This window comes from Tursiops truncatus, chromosome 9 (assembly GCF_011762595.2).
Source record: "Tursiops truncatus isolate mTurTru1 chromosome 9, mTurTru1.mat.Y, whole genome shotgun sequence".
Classification (NCBI taxonomy): Eukaryota; Metazoa; Chordata; class Mammalia; order Artiodactyla; family Delphinidae; genus Tursiops; species Tursiops truncatus.
This window is the reverse complement of record NC_047042.1, coordinates 83626240-83644050: the sequence shown is the minus strand read 5'-3', so window position 1 is coordinate 83644050 and position 17811 is coordinate 83626240. Positions and strand designations below refer to the sequence as shown.

Here is a 17811-nt window from a genome sequence, read left to right as displayed (position 1 = left end):
TTCATGAATTAAGCACAGGATAATCCATTTTCTCACTTCAGTTAAGGGGGCTGAAATCATAAGGATTATTTGTCTTTCTCAAGACAGCACTCACACATATGAAGGAGTGGAGAAATATGGGTGTATTAGTTGGGTTTCTCCAGACAAAAGAACTAATAGGATATATATAGATATATAGAAAGATTTATTATGAAGGATTGGCTCACGCAGTTATGGAGGCTAAGCCTCATAATCTGCTCTGTGTAAACTGGAGGCCGAGCAAAGCCAGTGGTATAGTTCCAGACCAGACCTGAAGGCCTGGGAACCAGGAGTCCTAATTTCCCAGGGCGGGAGAAGATGGACGTCCCAGCCCAAGCAGAGAGCAAATACTCCTCCCTCTGCCTTTTTATTCTATTCAAGCTCCTAACTGATTGCGTGATGCCCATTCCTATTGGTGAGGGTGATCTTCTTTATTCAGCTTGCTGATTCAAATGCCAGTCTTCTGGAAGCGCACTCATAGACACACCCAGAAATAGTGTTTGACCAGTTATCTGGGCATCCCTTAACTCGGTGAAGTTGACACAGAAAATTAACCATCGCTGTGGGTTTAATGGGAGTTGAGAAACCTTTCTGTGTCCTGCCTCTTTCCTGCCTCTTTCCTGCCCAGTCGCCAAGCAGACTGCCCTGATTTATTTGGATTCATACTTAATTCTCTTTTAAAATGAAATTGTGGAAAAATTTTGAGAGAAAATCATGAAAATGATGCCAAGTCATAAAACTCCTTTCTCCAAAGCCTAATGAAATGAACACCAGTGTGTAAAGGGGGAAGTCAGGGGACTTTTGATTCTAGCCAAGATGGAGTAAGGGGCAGGCCGTGTCTCCCAATGATCACAACAAAAACCTGTGGACAAAAGTACAGAAAGTGACTACCCGAGGCCTTTGAAAACTGAATAATAACAGTGAATTTGAGGAGAGAAAACAGTAATTAATGAATAACCAGTGTGGTAACAGTGAATTTCATGTTTATTTTTCCTCTTTATACCCCACATTTGACCCAAGAGCAGGCTAATGGGAGAACTGTACAGTGGGAGGAGTCAACAAAGGCAGAAGCCCATCTCTCTAGCCTGAGCACAAGTTAAAGAAAAGACCCCTGCAAGCTGGAGAGCATGGGGGAGAATCCTTGTTTGTTATTGTTATTTTGTTTACTTTCTGGTCCTGCCTTGAGGCCAGCCCTAGTTGTGGAACACTACTATGACGTGACAGCAGTATTTCAGACACCTGAAACCCTGAGATAAGACCTGTCTCTGAGAAAATGGGCCCCTGGCATGTGAAGAGTGGGGGGAAATCCACGTTACAGTTGACCCTTACAACAGGAGTTTTGAGCTGTGCAGGTCCACTTACACACGGATCCTGAGGAACCACATATAGGGAGAGCTGAATATAAGTTATATTCAGATTTTCGACTGCGTGGAGGGTTGGCACCCCTAACCCCTGCATTGTTCACGGGTCAACTGTATTCTTTTTTTCCTTCCTTCTTCTATCTCTTTTTCTTGAGCGCTTGCTTCCAAAGAATTGTGCAGTAGCATAGGGAGCTAAAACTCTGAGAGAATCTCATATTTCTGGTGAGAAGAACTGGGAGAAGGAGTCCTTGAGAGCCAGAGAGTGTGGGAGAAATGACATGCACAGAAGGCCACACAGAACTTGCGATCTGAAACTGCCTTGAGTGCTTGGTAAAACGAAAGTCAGCATTCCTCAGAGGCTTTTAACAGGACTCAGAGTCTCATGACATAGTATTCAGAATCTCCAGATACAATCCAAAATGAGTCAACCAGGAAAGTCTGACCAATTCTCAAGGGAAAAGATAATCAATAGATGCCAACCCGGTTATTATCTAGATGTTGGGATTATTAAAGACTTGAAAGCAGCTAGTACAACCATGCTCCATAAAGGTGAACACTCTTGAAATGAATAGAAGAGTAGAAATTCTCAGCAGAGAACTATATATATAGAAAAGAACCAACTGAAAATTTTAGAAATTACAAAGTACAATATGCAAAATAAAAAATTCATTGGCTGGGCTCAATAGTAGTATAGAGATGTCAGAGGAAAGCATCAGTGAACTTGAAAGTAATTCAGTAGAAATAATTCCAATTAAGAATAAAGAGAAAAAAGATGGAAAACAAAAATAAACAGCCCCACTGACCTATGGGACTGTATCAAAGGGTCTTACATTCGTGTCATTGGAGTCCCTGAAGAAGAGGAGAGAGGGATTGGTGCAGAAAATTTTTGAAGAAATTATAGCTGAAAACTTCCAAATTTGGGGAAAGACATAACTTTACAGATTCAAGGAGCTCAGTGAAGCATATGCAAGATAAACTCAAAGGAATCCACACCCAGATCATAAGGAAACTGCTGAAAACCAAAGATAAAGTATAACCCTTGAAAGCAGTTTGAGAAAAATGACTCATTACATATAAGGAAACTTCAGTTTAAAATACTGTGGGAGGACTTCCCTGGTGGCGCAGTGGATAAGACTTCACGCTCCCAATGCAGGGGGCCTGGGTTTGATCCCTGGTCGGGGAACTAGATCCCACACGCATGCTGCAGCTTAGAGTTTGCATGCCACAACTAAGGAGGCTGTGTGCTGCAACTAAAGAGCTGGCTAGCTGCAACTAAGGAGCCCACCTGCTGCAACTAAGGAGCCCACGTACTGCAACTAAGGAGCCGGCGAGCCTCAACTGAAGGAGCCCTGGAGCCGCAACGAAGGAGCCCACATGCTGCAACTAAGGAGTCCACCTGCCACAACTAAGACCTGGCGCAACCAAATAAATAAATAAATATTTTGAAAAAATACTGTGGATTTCTCATCAGAAAACACATTTCGGAAGATGGTGGAACACTGTCGTTTAAGTGCTGAAGCAAACGGAAATGACAACCCAGTATTCTCTATCCACAAAAAATATCTTTCAGGAGTGAAAGTGAAATAAAGACTCCTCAGATGAAGGTAAATCAAGAGTATTTGTCACCAGCAGACCTACTCTGAAGGAAATATTAAATGAAGTGTTTTAGGCTGAAGGGAAATGATACTACATCTTTGTAGTACTGAAAGAAAACAAAAAGCACAATTGTTAGCCCAGAATTCTGTGTCCAGCAAAAATAGCTTTCAAAAACAGTTGGCATAAAAGCAATTTCAGACATGAAAAAGCTTAAAGATTTAATCTGTAGCCTTTTTTTTTTCTTCTAAGGTCTATGGACCTAAATATAAAACCTAAAGCTACAAAACCTCTAAAAGAAAACATATGGAAAAATCCTTGTGACCTTGAATTAAGCAAAGATTTTTGAGATACAACGTCAAAAGCTTGATCCATAAAGAAAACAAAAAGACAAACCACAGGGTGGAAGAAAATACTTATAAATTATATATAATAAAGGACTCGTATCTAGGGCATATAAAGAGCTTTCAAAATTCAATAATGAGAAAACAATACAATAAAAAAAGTGTAAAATCTGTGAATAGACACCACTAAAGAAGACATATACATGGCAAATAAAGCAAATGAAAAGATGTTCAACCTTCTTAGTCATTAGGGAAATTCAGTTTAAAACCACAATGAGATACCACTATACATCTTTCAATTGACTAAAAATTAAATAGACTGACTTTAGCAAATATTACTAAGGATGAGGAGGAATTGGATCTCCGGTAGGAATGTAAAGTGGTGAAATCATGTTAGAAAACATTTTTGCAGTTTCTTAAAAAGTTAAACATGAACCTACCATAAGATGCAGTTCGTTCACTTCTAGATATTAACCCAGGTGAAACGAAGCAAAAGTTAAATGGAGGCTTTTGGGGTATAGAGATTTGGAAAGAGCATTATGTCCAATGTTTCCATGAAAAGGGGGCTGAACAAATAGCAAGTTCAGCAATTTATCTGAATCCTTTAGAGTGCTGACACTGATATCTCAGAGTAACCAACTGGCTCAAAACCTAAAGACAGACCAGAGCTTACAGCTTACCAGAGCTTGGACTGGGTTTGGTTTCTTGTTGCTCTTGTAACACGCAGTGCTCCCCAAGCTTGGCTTCAAATTCCTCTAGTGATACCCTATGTTTAGGTTGAGGGCTGGTGTGACAAACAGAGTTTTTTTTTTTTTTCAATGATTGCCCTCAGCTTTTGGTATTTTCTTCCCCCAGCCCCTCAGAGAGGGTTGTTCTCTTGCAGGTTACTTACTTATCCCTCAGTGCAGTGGGCTGGTAGGGATGGGAGGCTGTTCTTTGTTGTTCTAATTAAGGCTGTCTTAGGCAGGCACCCTGTTCCTGGATCTTAGGGTTGTGGCCTTCACTTCTGCACCCCCCCCCCAAAAAAAAAAAAAAGAATAGCCAGGAAATAACTGAAAAAGGGAAAACCGTGAGGAAGGACTAGCACTACCAGTCAGTGAAATACTAAGGCCTGTACAGTTACAACAGTGTGGTACTGACACGTGAATAGACAAAGAGACCAGTGGAGTAAAATTGTGTGATGACTGTGTAAAGTGTCAACTCGGCCGTGCTGATGTACATTTTTCAGAATTCTCTGATACAAATGGAAAGTACAGAATTAGACCCAAGGACACATGCAAACTTAGCATATGACAAAGGTGGCATCTCTAATCACTGGGGTAAGCATGTACTTTTTTTTTTTTTTGCGGTATGCGGGCCTCTCACCACTGCGGCCCCTCCTGCCACGGAGCACAGGCTCCGGACACACAGGCCCAGCGGCCACGGCCCACGGGCCCAGCCGCTCCACGGCATGTGGGACCCTCCTGGACCAGGGCACGAACCCGCATCCCCCGCATCAGCAGGTGGACTCCCAACCACTGTGCCACCAGGGAAGCCCCAGCATGTACTTTTTAATACATGTTTCTGGGACAACTGAGTAGCCACTTAGAAGAAGATAAAATTAGATCTGTATTTCACATCATATACATGAGTAAACTCTAAAAAGATAAGGAGTATAAATTTTAAAAAATGAAACCATACAAGTACTAGAAGAAAACATGAGTATATTCTTCTTTAACCTTGGTGTAGGGAAAAGTTTCATAATTATGACTAAAATCCAAAGGCAATAGAAAGGATTGATAAATTTGACTACATAATTTTTTTAAATTGCATGACCCAAACACCATAAAATATAGATAGAATAAACCAGGGGTTTGCAGTAGGGCCAAGTTGTGGTATAAACAGTTATTCTTAATTTATTGTCATGGTATCCTATGTGACATTGCCATTCATTTTATGGCAAAAGCGGAGTGATAGTGGGCTCGTGACTGGGAGGGAGATGAGTAGTTTTGTTATATTGTGCTTCACCTAGGAGCAGACAGCCTGATGCTATGATAAGATGGCCTATTGAATGCTCAGCTGAGGTAGTAGGTTGGAGGAAGGACTCTGTGAGGTTGGGGAATTCTCCTCCAAGATGCCATATATCCATTGAATCGATTGCCAGTGTATGGTACTGTCACCAAGAAATAGGTAGGTCCAGAAATCAAGAGGTGGAAGTAGGACTGGCTCCTCTAACCCTCACTCCCAGTGACTCACTTGTAGAATTTATGCTTCCCATTCTCACCCCGAATGTGGATTAGAGGTTCCGGTTCCCAGGGGACAATGTTTTCAAGGGGTGAAAAGGGGGAAGCATTTAACCCATTGACTCCTGGTTCCCGTGGGTTGTGGATTGTCTCCAGTGCAGAAACATCCCACACTTCTGGATTCTACATGTCTGAGTAACAGGTTGGCAACCTAAGGCATCCCACACTGCAGAGTCAGAGCAACCGTGGGGCAGGAAGTGAGCCAGTTTGCACACTTGAAATGATGACTCCTATTGGGTCACTTTGTGTTCTTCATGCTAGTAGACCAGCAGGTAATGAAAGGAGCTGCTATACTTGTAGACGTAACTGACCTTGATCCCTATCAGGATCTAGGGTTGTTTCTATATAAAGGTGACAGGACTGTATCTAGAATTCAAGGTATTCACTTGAGTATATTTTTGTGCGTTCACGCATGGGAAAATGTTGACTAGGGACTAGGGAACAACCAATGGTCCAACCAGGGTAAATCCAACAAAGGCTCAGATCCCTTGGGATCAAGGTTTGAGTCACCTACCAGACACATAACCAAGATGAGATAAAGTGCTGGCCAAGAGTGAGGGAAATAAAGAATGGGTTGTTATAGGAAGGAGATGATGAATATCAATTATGGCTTTGAAATGTGTTGTAGCAGTATGGGTTGTACCATGTTCTACTCATCTTCCAGTCTCTTGTAGAAATAGTGGATGGTTACCATCTTGAAGACTCAGTGATAGATTAGATTCAGTGGAAGACATATTCAAATGTGAGGGGTGCAAATAATGGGCTGTATTGGGTGCCACTTTTGAGCAACCTCCCGTTTCCTCAGCCTCATCTTTGGTTCCAGCTGTGGCTGTGGTCAACATTGCCATGTAGGGTCCAGCTCACTAGCATCGATAGTGCCTCACTTCAAGCATGTCCTGTGCGTTTTGCTTCCTGCCCTGCAATTTCTTGCACACTCACTGAACTCACATGTGTGAGTTAACATGTGAATGTTAAGAGAATGGGGAGTTAACACTCCGGGGTGAAATCTCTACCAGGGGCTAAGAGCTAGTGGATAAATTCTTTCCTTTTCATCCCTTGAATGTGTGGTTTCTGAGATGTATTTCATTAAGGTCCTCAGAAGATTGGTCATTAAATAACCAGATGTTTGTGGCAGTGACACACTAGAGAAAACTTCTTTGGGTTGACTTTCCCTCCTCCTTTGTTTACTTCCTTATCTTTTACTTGTCCCTCAGAACACACTCCCAAATAAACTATCTGTATGTAAGCCTTTACTGTCAGGGCAGCCCAAGCTAAACAGAAGTACAGAGCAGGGGTTGGCAAACTATGGCCCATGGCCAAAACTGTTGCCTCATTTTGTAAATTAAGTTTTATTGGAACGTAGCCATGCCTTTTTGTTTATGCATTACTATGGCTACTTCCGTGCCCAGCAAGCCAAGGAGAGAGGACTCAGGAACCAAACCTGCCAAGCCTCAGTTTTTCAATCTAATTGGAAAAATGCAAATATTTGTGAAAAAGACTGGTTGATAAATTATTTATCCCCAAACAATGGAAATCTGTGCTACCATTAAAAATATATTTTAGATATACTATTTAGACATTTTAATATATATAAGTATCTAAAATTTTAAAACATCTGCCTATAAGGAAAGATTTTCAAGTTATATTACTAAGTAAGATTGAAGGTACCAGAAGAGTGGCGATCCATTGGCATGTATTTTAAAAAGTCTCTGTGGTTGCATATATTTTAAGAACTTTCTTAAGAAAACTTTAAGCAACTGTTCACAATGACTGTCTCCAGTTGAGTGGCACTACAGGCTAGGGTGGGTGAGGAGAGACTTAGACTTTATATTTTATACCTTTCTGAATACTTTGAAAATGGATTGTTATATGAGTGAAATACTCTACCTAATAATTGAAAAATGAACAAAATTGAAGGACTGTCAGTTATTCGCAACTTTCTCCTCTTGGTGCCCTAATGGAGTGAGTTGGAGTTGGAGGCTGTTTTGGATTATGTGAGGGAAGTTGAGTGAGGGAGGAGGTGGATAGTCAGTTTGAGGGTAGTATAAATGCACAGAGGACAAGAGAAGGAAGGGTAAAAGAGTGAATAATCTGAAGGTTAAAAACCTTTTAAAATTATGGCCATGAAGTTTTGTAGCTCAGTCCACACTCCTCTGCCTGTTTTTGCAGCTCCACAGAAAGGTCTGAAACCATTGACAATTATTTTAGAAAGCCATTCCTGTGAGAGCGAGACCTCATGAAGTAATCGTTTTAGTCAGTTTCTTTTAAAGAGTTATTTTTAAGTCTGATGAGTTTTTGGGATTTTGGGGGATTTCAGCCTGAGGCTCTCTATATAATCGTCTGCTTTTTATGCCAGTAATCAGTATCTAAAATTATTTTTATATTTAGTTTATGTGATTAATATCTCTTTCCCACTGGAATGTAAGCTCCATGAAGGCAAAGACTTTGTTTTGCTCACTGCCGTATTCTTTTTTTTTTTAATCTTTATTGGAGTATAATTGCTTTACAATGTTGTGTTAGTTTCTGCTGTGTAACAAAGTGAATCAGCTATATGTATACATATATCCCCATATCTGCCTCCCTCCCACCCTCCCTATCCCACCCCTCTAGGTGGTCACAAAGCACCTCGCTGATTTCCCTGTGCTATGTGGCTCCTTCCCACTAGCTCTCTATTTTACGCTTGGTAGTGTATATATGTCCGTGCTACTCTCTCACTTCGTCGCAGCTTACCCTTCCCCCACCCCATGTCCTCAAGTCCATTCTCTATGTCTGCATCTTATTCCTGTCCTGCCACTAAGTTCATCAGTACCAATTTTTTAATTTTTTTTTTAGATTCCATATATATGTGATACCATACCGTATTTGTTTTTCTGACTTGCTTCATTCTGTATGACAGACTCTAGGTCCATCCACCTCACTACAAGTAACTCAATTTTGTTTCTTTTCATGGCTGTGTAATATTCTATTGTATATATGTGCCACACCTTCTTTGTCCATTCATCTGTCTGTGGACCCTTAGGTTGCTTCCATGTCCTGGCTATTGTAAATAGTGCTGCAGTGAACATTGTGGTACATGTCTCTTTTTGAATTGTTGTTTTCTCAGGGCATATGCCCAGTAGTGGGATTCCTGGGTCATATGGTAGTTCTATTTTTAGTTTTTTAAGGAACCTTCATACTGTTCTCCATGGTGGCTGTATCAGTTTACATTCCCACCAACTCACTGCTGTATTCTTAAGATTTAAAATAGTCTTCTATCCAGTAGTTTTTATATTTATCCAAGGAAGACACTCAATAAATACTTGTTTAATCAGTAGTTGTATTAAGATAATTATGGGGACAAGTGGAATTAGTGAGGGGTGGACTCCACAAAAGAGAAAACTTTAATCTTATGGTAACCAATTTGATTTTTCTCAGTCTGACTAAGGACATGACTGGAAAGGAAGATGTGTACCGAGGCCCAGCCATCAGGGCTCTCTGCAGAATCACTGATGTAAGTTCTTTGTTTTACTGAGGTGTCAAAGGGGACCTATGTTTATCTGCAGGTGACCATGTAAATTTAGTAGGAGTCCCTGTCTGACTTTGTGAATCATCAGCAGAAGAGAAACATGACCACCAGAAAGGCTTTTGTGGCTCTAGGTTTTTTTTTCTTTTCGATTGTTTTTTCCTTTTGTTTATTTAGATTATTCTATTTCTCTCTATATTTACCCTCATGGACTTTTGTCATAGTCAGGGCACATTGCTTGCAGGAGACAAAAACCCATTCGAATTTAGCTTTAAAAAAAAAAATCTTTCTTACAAAATACAAATCTCTCAGAATTTGAGGTAAAGCTTACAACCAGAACAAGAAATAGGGCAGCTCTATGGAACTCAGCAGCAAGATTCTCAGATATTTACTCTTATCATCCATCATTTACCAGGCTCAAGCCCTCTCATTTAAGTATTTAAGAGAAAAGATCTGATTAGCCATCAGCCAACCAGTGGCTTGTTATCTACCTGGGTCCAAATCAGGTGTTTAACCTTGACTTAGTCTGTTGTATTGGGAGGGATGAGGTTATAGAGTATGTTAGGCTGTCCCTTTCTTGGAACTCTGAGAAGGAAAGGTTAAAATGAAGGACAGGCTGGGCATTGCCAAGCAAACTGAATAATATTTCAGCTATATTCATGATCGGGTGTATTTTATGTATATGCTTGCAATCTTCTCAAATTTCAAAGGTTGAGCAGGGTTAAGTGGTAAATCTGGATCCTAGGAGGAGTAATAGAAATGGTTTAGTATTTTTCAATGCTCAGTTACTTTATTGTGGTTGCTTTTGCTTTTAGCATTAAATTGATACCATAAGACTTGACCATTCCAGGGCTAGCTAAGACTCTTCATCTAAGTATCGATCTTGGTGTATTTATGCATCCTTACTTACCTGCCACCACCTTCCCAGTGCTAAGCTTTCTTCCAGATAAATTAAAAAGAACTTTATTTTCAGAGGATTTCCTATTGAGGACTCAGTATAGTAGCATATTGCACATTTAATTTCTTATGAATCTAAAATAATCAGAGATTACAGTTGATTTATAGGACTCTCTGGGATCCATATAAAATACGTGCCCTACACGTAGAGGTATCTTCAGGACTTTAAAAGCATCCCCATTTAGGAATTTCTTTTATAATATCCCTGATAGGTTCAGCCTCTACTTGTGTATTTCTTCCGAACTGGGATTCTTCACTTTGAGATAGTTTATTTCATTGTGGAACAGTTATTCCTCTTCCTTACAAATGTTCCTTCTTTCTTTCTTTTTCTTTTTTTTTTTTTTTTGCGGTACACGGGCCTCTCACTGTTGTGGCCTCTCCCGTTGTGGAGCACAGGCTCAGTGGCCATGGGTCATGGGCCCAGCCACTCCATGGCATGTGGGATCTTCCCAGACCGGGGCACGAACCCGTGTCCCGTGCATCGGCAGATGGACTCTCCACCACTGCGCCACCAGGGAAGCCCCCAAATGTTCCTTCTTGAAGCTGCCACTTGGTTGTCTGGGTTTTGCCCTCTGGGATCTGATTATTATATGATAAGCCTTTTAATGCATTCTAAATATTTGCACAGAGACAAATATGTGACTTGTTTTTGTAAATTATTTTGAAGTGGTAGTTTTGGATGAAAATGTTCTGCTTCAACCGCTTTTTCTTTATGAATGTTCTCAGGGAACAATGTTGCAGGCCATTGAAAGATACATGAAACAGGCCATTGTGGATAAAGTCTCCAGTGTATCCAGTTCAGCATTGGTATCTTCCTTAGTAAGTGAACAAGTAACTGGTTCTCATGCATGGTACAGTTTCTAGTTGCAAAAACAAAGTATCAGTATGATTCTCTCGCAAATGAAATATTTAAAAATATGTATAGATTTCTGTTACTTTATACAATAATGCTTTACCTGAAAGAGGAACATTGAGCAATTAAAATGGGCAGTTATAAAAACATGAAATTTTCATATGTTTGAAAGGTTTTGGTAATCAGAAAGCTATGTTGTATATATAATACAGATAGTGGGTTAGGGTGGGATGGGGATCAGGGAAGAAACTGAGCTAATCTCTTTCTTTAAATCTTCCTTTATGACCTGCCCTTCTACCTCTTGTCTCTTTGTCCTCTGCTTTTGTTGGTGCCCTGTGTCTGCAGTGTCCTTCAGTCCAAAGTCTACTGTCCCATTACTAAATTTCCTCCCAGGAAGTGCTGGTTGTTTTAGTAATATCTTTTCTTTCTCTTTTTTATCAAAACAAAATTTATTCATGACAGCCTATCACATTGTATTTGATTAAAATTGGTTACTAATGTGTGAATGGATTAGATCATCTGAATCACGAGAGTTGCTGGTTCTGGAATATAATTGGTCAAGTTTTACAGCAGGTACTCTACTTTTTTATGGTACTCTGTTTTTTCTTCCAGGTGAGTTTCCTGGAAGTAAAACCTATAATGTTAACATTATTTAAGTACCATCCTATTAATTATCCATTCCCTCCCCGTCCTTCCCCTCTCATTACTTCCCTTTATACACCTTTCCCAGCCCACAAACATATGCTCACCTTTGCAAAGGGGTCTTGGAGAAAGTGTTTCAGGTTTATTAGTTGTCTCAGAGACTTGAAATAGACTTATAAAAGCTATAACATTGTTTCTCTTTTTCTGGAAATGTCTGTTAGTAATTTTCCAAGAAAACTAACTCATGTTTCTAAACTTTTAGTGACTATGCATGATCTGTTCTCAATTTTTTCTGTATTTAGCACATGATGAAGATAAGCTATGATGTGGTTAAGCGCTGGGTCAATGAAGCCCAAGAAGCTGCTTCAAGTGATAATATTATGGTCCAGGTACTGTCATTGAATCACCTTAGCTTATGTCTCCAGATCATCTTTCTTTAGCCCTACATTTTAGGGGCAGTTTATTGATTCCCCAGATGAGTATTAGCTAAAGGCTAATATTAAGCAGCATAATATTAAGTATATATTAGTGCATATTCCCAAGTGAGTATCCCACTAATTATGATTACCACTGTAGGCCCTGCTATAGTGTTTAGTAGAAACTGTAGGAATGTTTGAGAAGATTCTTATATTCAGTGGTAGTTTGAGATGCTCATTCCAGAGGTCATAATTCATTTCAGTCCTTTGTTTGAAAAATAATTTGTGAAGATGGATGTTCAATTCCAAGCTTTTCAGGCCTTGATTATACTAGACATTAGAAGAACAGTAAAGAGTAATTATCACTTTGCGAAGCTTTAAAACTGTTTTGTTGGAAAGATCTCCTTTTGATATTCATTACGCTATTCTTAATTAAAAGGAACAAGATTAAATGCTTAACTGGCAATTTTATGTAAAGTACTCCATTTATATTTGAGAGGGTACTTATTTATCCTCTTTTAATGTTTACTTCTCATGTTAGCATATTCACTTATGAGGAAGTAGAGTAGTAATTTTTCCCTTGGGAAACATTCTCACCTTCCTAACTCTGATCATTGTGTTTTTACACAAAGTGCCATGATAATTACATGCCATAAGCCTACTTCAGGAGATTAATCCTTTAACCACTAACATAACCACAGATGATTTAAATCCACTAAGCAAGACCTGTAACACTGGTTAAAGCCTTGGACCTGAGAGCCTTTGTACTAACGATGGATGGGGCAACGCTGAACCTGCTAGAGCCATCTTCAGATTGTATGTCACCCCCTTAATACTTACCTAATCTGTATTAACAACTTCTGAGGGTAAATTAGAAACTCTTTATCCTTTCAATCATGCCTGTGTTTGATTCAGTATGAAAAAGATATTCTATTTGTATACATTAAACTTGGGTATCTTTTTATTAAAAATGTATTTCCGTATGATTCTATATTTATGTAAGTTTTATCCTCTTCCTACTCAGCCTTCTCTCTATATCATATTCTTTTTCTTGTTCTTTAGTACCATGCGTTGGGAGTTTTGTATCACCTTAAAAAGAGTGATCGCCTTGCTGTTTCTAAGATGTTGAATAAATTTACTAAATCTGGTCTCAAATCACAGTTTGCCTACTGCATGTTGATCCGAATTGCCAGTCGCTTACTAAAAGAAAATGAAGAGGGGTAAGTGTTTTCAGCTAATCCTAAGTAATTTTCCATTTGCTGGTTAACATACCTCAGCGTTTATTTCCTTTATGAATATTTTTTGGGCAATGTCGACTTTACAGATGGATTTGGTGTTTTCCAAATTAAGAAAAAAATATGGGATTCCAAGAATCACAACTTTTTCTTGTGGCCTCTCCTGTTGCGGAGCACAGGCTCCGGACGCGCAGGCTCAGCGGCCATGGCTCACGGGCCCAGCTGCTCCGCAGCATGTGGGATCTTCCTGGACTGGGGCACGAACCCGTGTCCCCTGCATCGGCAGGTGGACTCTCAACCACTGCGCCACCAGGGAAGCCCAAGAATCACAAATTTTATTTTTACTTTAATGTATGCTGCAGCATATATACTTAACAGATTATGATTGCTAATAATACAATAAATAACAAACTGATATTGAACAAAAAATATTTATCATAGGTTATATAGTAACTAAATGTGAAAGCTGGAAGTGACATTAAGAATCATCTTGTTTATCCTTTTTATTTTTATAAAAGAGAATGTTGAAGTACTGCATTTAATAATTTATTTAAAGCACGTGAGGGAAGCTAGTAGAAATACACATTCATAAGGTTCTTATACTGTTCATGAAGTAGTGTTATAGTATCTGATGGTAGACTGTGATAATATAAGGATGAATACTGTAACCTCTTGAGTAATCACTAAAAAAACTAGGAGATATAAATGTCAACAGAGAAGAAAAAATGGAATATTGAAAAAAATATTCAGGGCTTCCCTGGTGGCACAGTGGTTAAGAATCCACCTGCCAATGCAGGGGACATGGGTTTGAGCCCTGGTCTGGGAAGATCCCACATGCTGCGGAGCAACTAAGCCCATGCACCACAACTACTGAGCCTGCGCTCTAGATAGAGCCCGTGAGCCACAACTACTGAGCCCATATGCTGCAGCTACCGAAGCCCATGTGCTTAGAGCCTGTGCTCTGCAACAAGAGAAGCCACTGCAATGAGAAGCCCACGCACCGTAATGAAGAGTAGCCCCTGCTCGCGGCAACTAGAGAAAGCTCGCGTGCGGCAACAAAGACCCAACACAGCCAAAAAAAAAAAAAAATTTCAGCTGAGCTTCCTGCTTTCAGTAATGGTAGAGTAGCTTGGTTATATTAGCCCTCCTGCAAATAATGATTATATCATTAGTCCAAAACTGTGTGTCCGTGAAACAAAAGAACCCACACTATTTGAAAGTATTGGTGAGTGGTGAAAAGCAGGCAAAAACTGGAGGGAAATTACTGCATGGAAGACAGAAACTATACTGGGTGAGATTTGTGTATATCTGGCTGGTCTCTGAGGGCACTCCACAATTTTGGGGTGTGGGATCATAGAAAGCCATAGTATTTATGGACAGTGGGGAGAGAACACAGTTTGAAATTAGAAGAATGATGAAAATTTAGGGTGGAAATCCTGGGAAAGAGGGAGCCACAGATACAGTGAGCCTCAGAATCAATTTCAAACTCTGCAAAAATCTTTGGCTGACTACTCAAGGGGAAGACTCCAGTAAACCTGTCAAAAAGCAGTAGCTGTCAGCTGAAAGAACTGAATGGAGAGTTCACTTGCAACTCACCATGGAGAAGATAACGTTTGGAATTTGATCCCAGCTCAGTTAACTGCCTGCTACAGGAACATCTTAGATTCTAGAGTCTTTGCATTATATCGTTCACAATGTCTATATACAGTAATAACTAAAAAAATAAAAATAAAATTGCTAGAAGTGCAAAGAATTTGGGAAATGTAACCAGTAGTCACATTTTACTATAAGCAGCAAGAGGAAACCAGGTCATACCTTCACCACTTTCCTTGGAAGTTCCCTCAAGTAAATATCCAAAAATTACAAATTCTGCTTTCCACATAACTGTAGGACACAGTTTCACTGAGCTCTGTGCCAGTACATAACAAGGATCCACCTTACTCCATTTTACAATAACAAGTTTCTGACTTCCTTCTGATCCTCCAAGACCAGCTTTCTACAAGCAGTCTGTGAGCCCTCACTGCCTCTCCTTCAAGACCAAATTTATAATAACAGTCCGTCAAGGCATTTTAGATTTTCTTCATTATGCTCACTAGAATTCTTCCAGCCTCTGCCTATTGTCTGGTTCCAAAAGCAGTTCCACAATTTTAGGTATTATAGTAGCACCTCACTTCCAGGTACCAAAATCTGTATTAGTGTTTTATTGCTGCCATAACAAATCACTACAAATGTAATCACAACATCCATGATCTCACAGCTCTTTAGGTTAGACATTGGTCTCATGGGGTAAAGTTAAGATGTTGGCAGTGTGCTTTTGGTTACTGGAGGCTTTGGGAAAAAATCCACTTGCAATCTCATTAAGGTTGTTGGCCAAATTCATTTCTTTGTGGTTATAGATTGTAAGTCCCTATTTCCTTGCTGGCTGTCAGCCAGGGATTGGTCTGTGCCATTTAAGGTAACATATTCACAGGTTCCACGGAGGAAAGCATGGACATCTTTGGGAAGCCATTTTGCCTGCTACAAGTACAATAACTGAAATGGATTATTTGCTGGATGAGCCTAACACCAAACTAGAGATGGCTGAGGAGAGTGAAAGTGTTAGTGCATTTGAAGATAGTGCTATAGAAAGTAACTAATTTGAAGAACAGAGAACAGATTAAGGAAAAATAAACAGAGCTTCAGAGAACTGTGGCATAATATCAGGTGGCCTACCACTTGATATATGATTGGAATCCAGAGGGAGATGTGAGAGAATGGAGCAAAAAAGGTATATGAAGAAATAATGAACAAGTATTTCCCAGTATGCATTTATTCTAGAACTGTAAGGTTGACCTAACAGTCAAAAATCAACATAATATTCCTCATCTAAAGAATAAAGGAGGGCTTCCCTGGTGGCGCAGTGGTTGAGAGTCCGCCTGCCGATGCAGGGGACACGGGTTCGTGCCCCAGTCTGGGAAGATCCCACACGCCGCGGAGCGGCTGGGCCCGTGAGCTATGGCTGCTGAGCCTGCACGTCTGGAGCCTGTGCTCCGCAATGGGAGAGGCCACAACAGTGAGAGGCCCGTGTACCGCAAAAAAAACATAAATAAAGAATAAAGGAGATAAATCCTAACATCTTGATGCTAAAAAGCAATTGATAAAATTCAGTGGCAATTTGTAATTAAAAATATCTTTTCAAAGCAAATAATAGAAGGGAACATAATTATTCTGATAGGAGTACCAAAAAATCTACAATAAACTTTATACTTATTGGTGAACAGTTAAAGACTTTCCCTTTAAGATTGTGAATGAGACAAGGATGCTTGCTAATCCTGTTTTTTAAGTAACATTTTACTGGAAGGCCCTACTTGGTGCAATAAGTTAAGAAAAAAATTAAAAATCTAAAGATTTGAAAGATGACATGAAAGTGTCTTTGCAGACAACATGACTGTGTATATAGAAAGTGCAAAATAATCTATATATTACCTATTAGAATTGATACATGAATTTACCAAAGTTACTGGATAGGCTAATATCCAGAATCAATTTTATTTCTACATACCAGCAACTGATCAATAAGATACAATTTTGAAAAGATGGTACCATTTTAATTAAAATCAAATCATTAGGAATAAATCTACCGAAAATTGTATACATCTCTACACAGAAAATTATCAAATGTTATTTAAAGTAAGACTTGAATAAATGGAGGGATATGTCATGTTTTTAGATTAGAATATTCAATACTGTAAAGATAGCACATCATCTTATTTTGATTCATGAATTCATTGAACCCTCAATCAGAATTTCAATTGGCTTCTTTTAAATACCAAACAGAAATGCATACGTTTGTGTGTCAAAAGACATACCAAGGACACCTTTAGTACTGTTTTTCATAATAGCCCTGAAATGGAAGCAGGCCAAAGGTCCATCACTGGTAGAATCAAAAAAATAAATTGTGGTATATTCATATAGTAAACAGTATGCAACAGTGGAAATGAACATATTACCATTGTCAAATGTAACCACATGGATAAATCTCAAAGAAGTCACATACAAACAAATACATTCTGTAAGTTTTGTATAAATTAATTTCAGACTTAACTGGCACAACTAATCTGTAGTATTTTTTTGTTTGTTTTTGTTTTTGCGGTACGCGGGCCTCTCACTATTGTGGCCTCTCCCGTTGCGGAGCACAGGCTCCGGACGTGCAGGCTCAGCGGGCATGGCTCATGGGCCCAGCCACTCCGCGGCATGTGGGATCTTCCCAGACCGGGGCACGAACCCGTGTCCCCTGCATCGACAGGCGGACTCTCAGCCACTGTGCCACCAGGGAAGCCTACCGTGATGAATATTGATGTTAGATGGAAGTAAAAGCATGTTAAGTTTTTGTGGTTTGTTTTTGTTTGGGAGGAAGATATTGTTAGTGATATTAAACTTTGTCAGAAATATATATGGGTTAGTAACTAAGAATATAAATGGAATATAAAGCTTTAATAATGTTGAAATAAAAATGGAACAAAGAAAAGTTGATTGAAGGTTGGTAAGGAAAAAATAATAAAGGCAAAGTATATAAATAGAAAAAAGAAAATAAATTGGATAGAATTAAGTGTAAATGTGTTAGTTATC

General features: G+C 39.4%; 1 protein-coding gene across 2 annotated transcripts in view; it reads left to right on the top strand.

Moving 5' to 3' along the window:
• Nucleotides 1-17811, top strand: part of COPG2 (COPI coat complex subunit gamma 2) — a 129705-nt gene that overhangs the window by 22052 nt on the left and 89842 nt on the right. Inside the window, exons 6-9 of one of the 2 annotated variants that reach the window (XM_019923320.3) lie at nucleotides 9013-9088; nucleotides 10784-10876; nucleotides 11855-11941; nucleotides 13031-13188. In XM_019923320.3, the coding sequence (XP_019778879.2) occupies nucleotides 9013-9088; nucleotides 10784-10876; nucleotides 11855-11941; nucleotides 13031-13188 (414 nt within the window). The remainder of the gene's footprint in view (nucleotides 1-9012; nucleotides 9089-10783; nucleotides 10877-11854; nucleotides 11942-13030; nucleotides 13189-17811) is intronic. The other variant, XM_033863273.2, reaches the window with a different exon arrangement.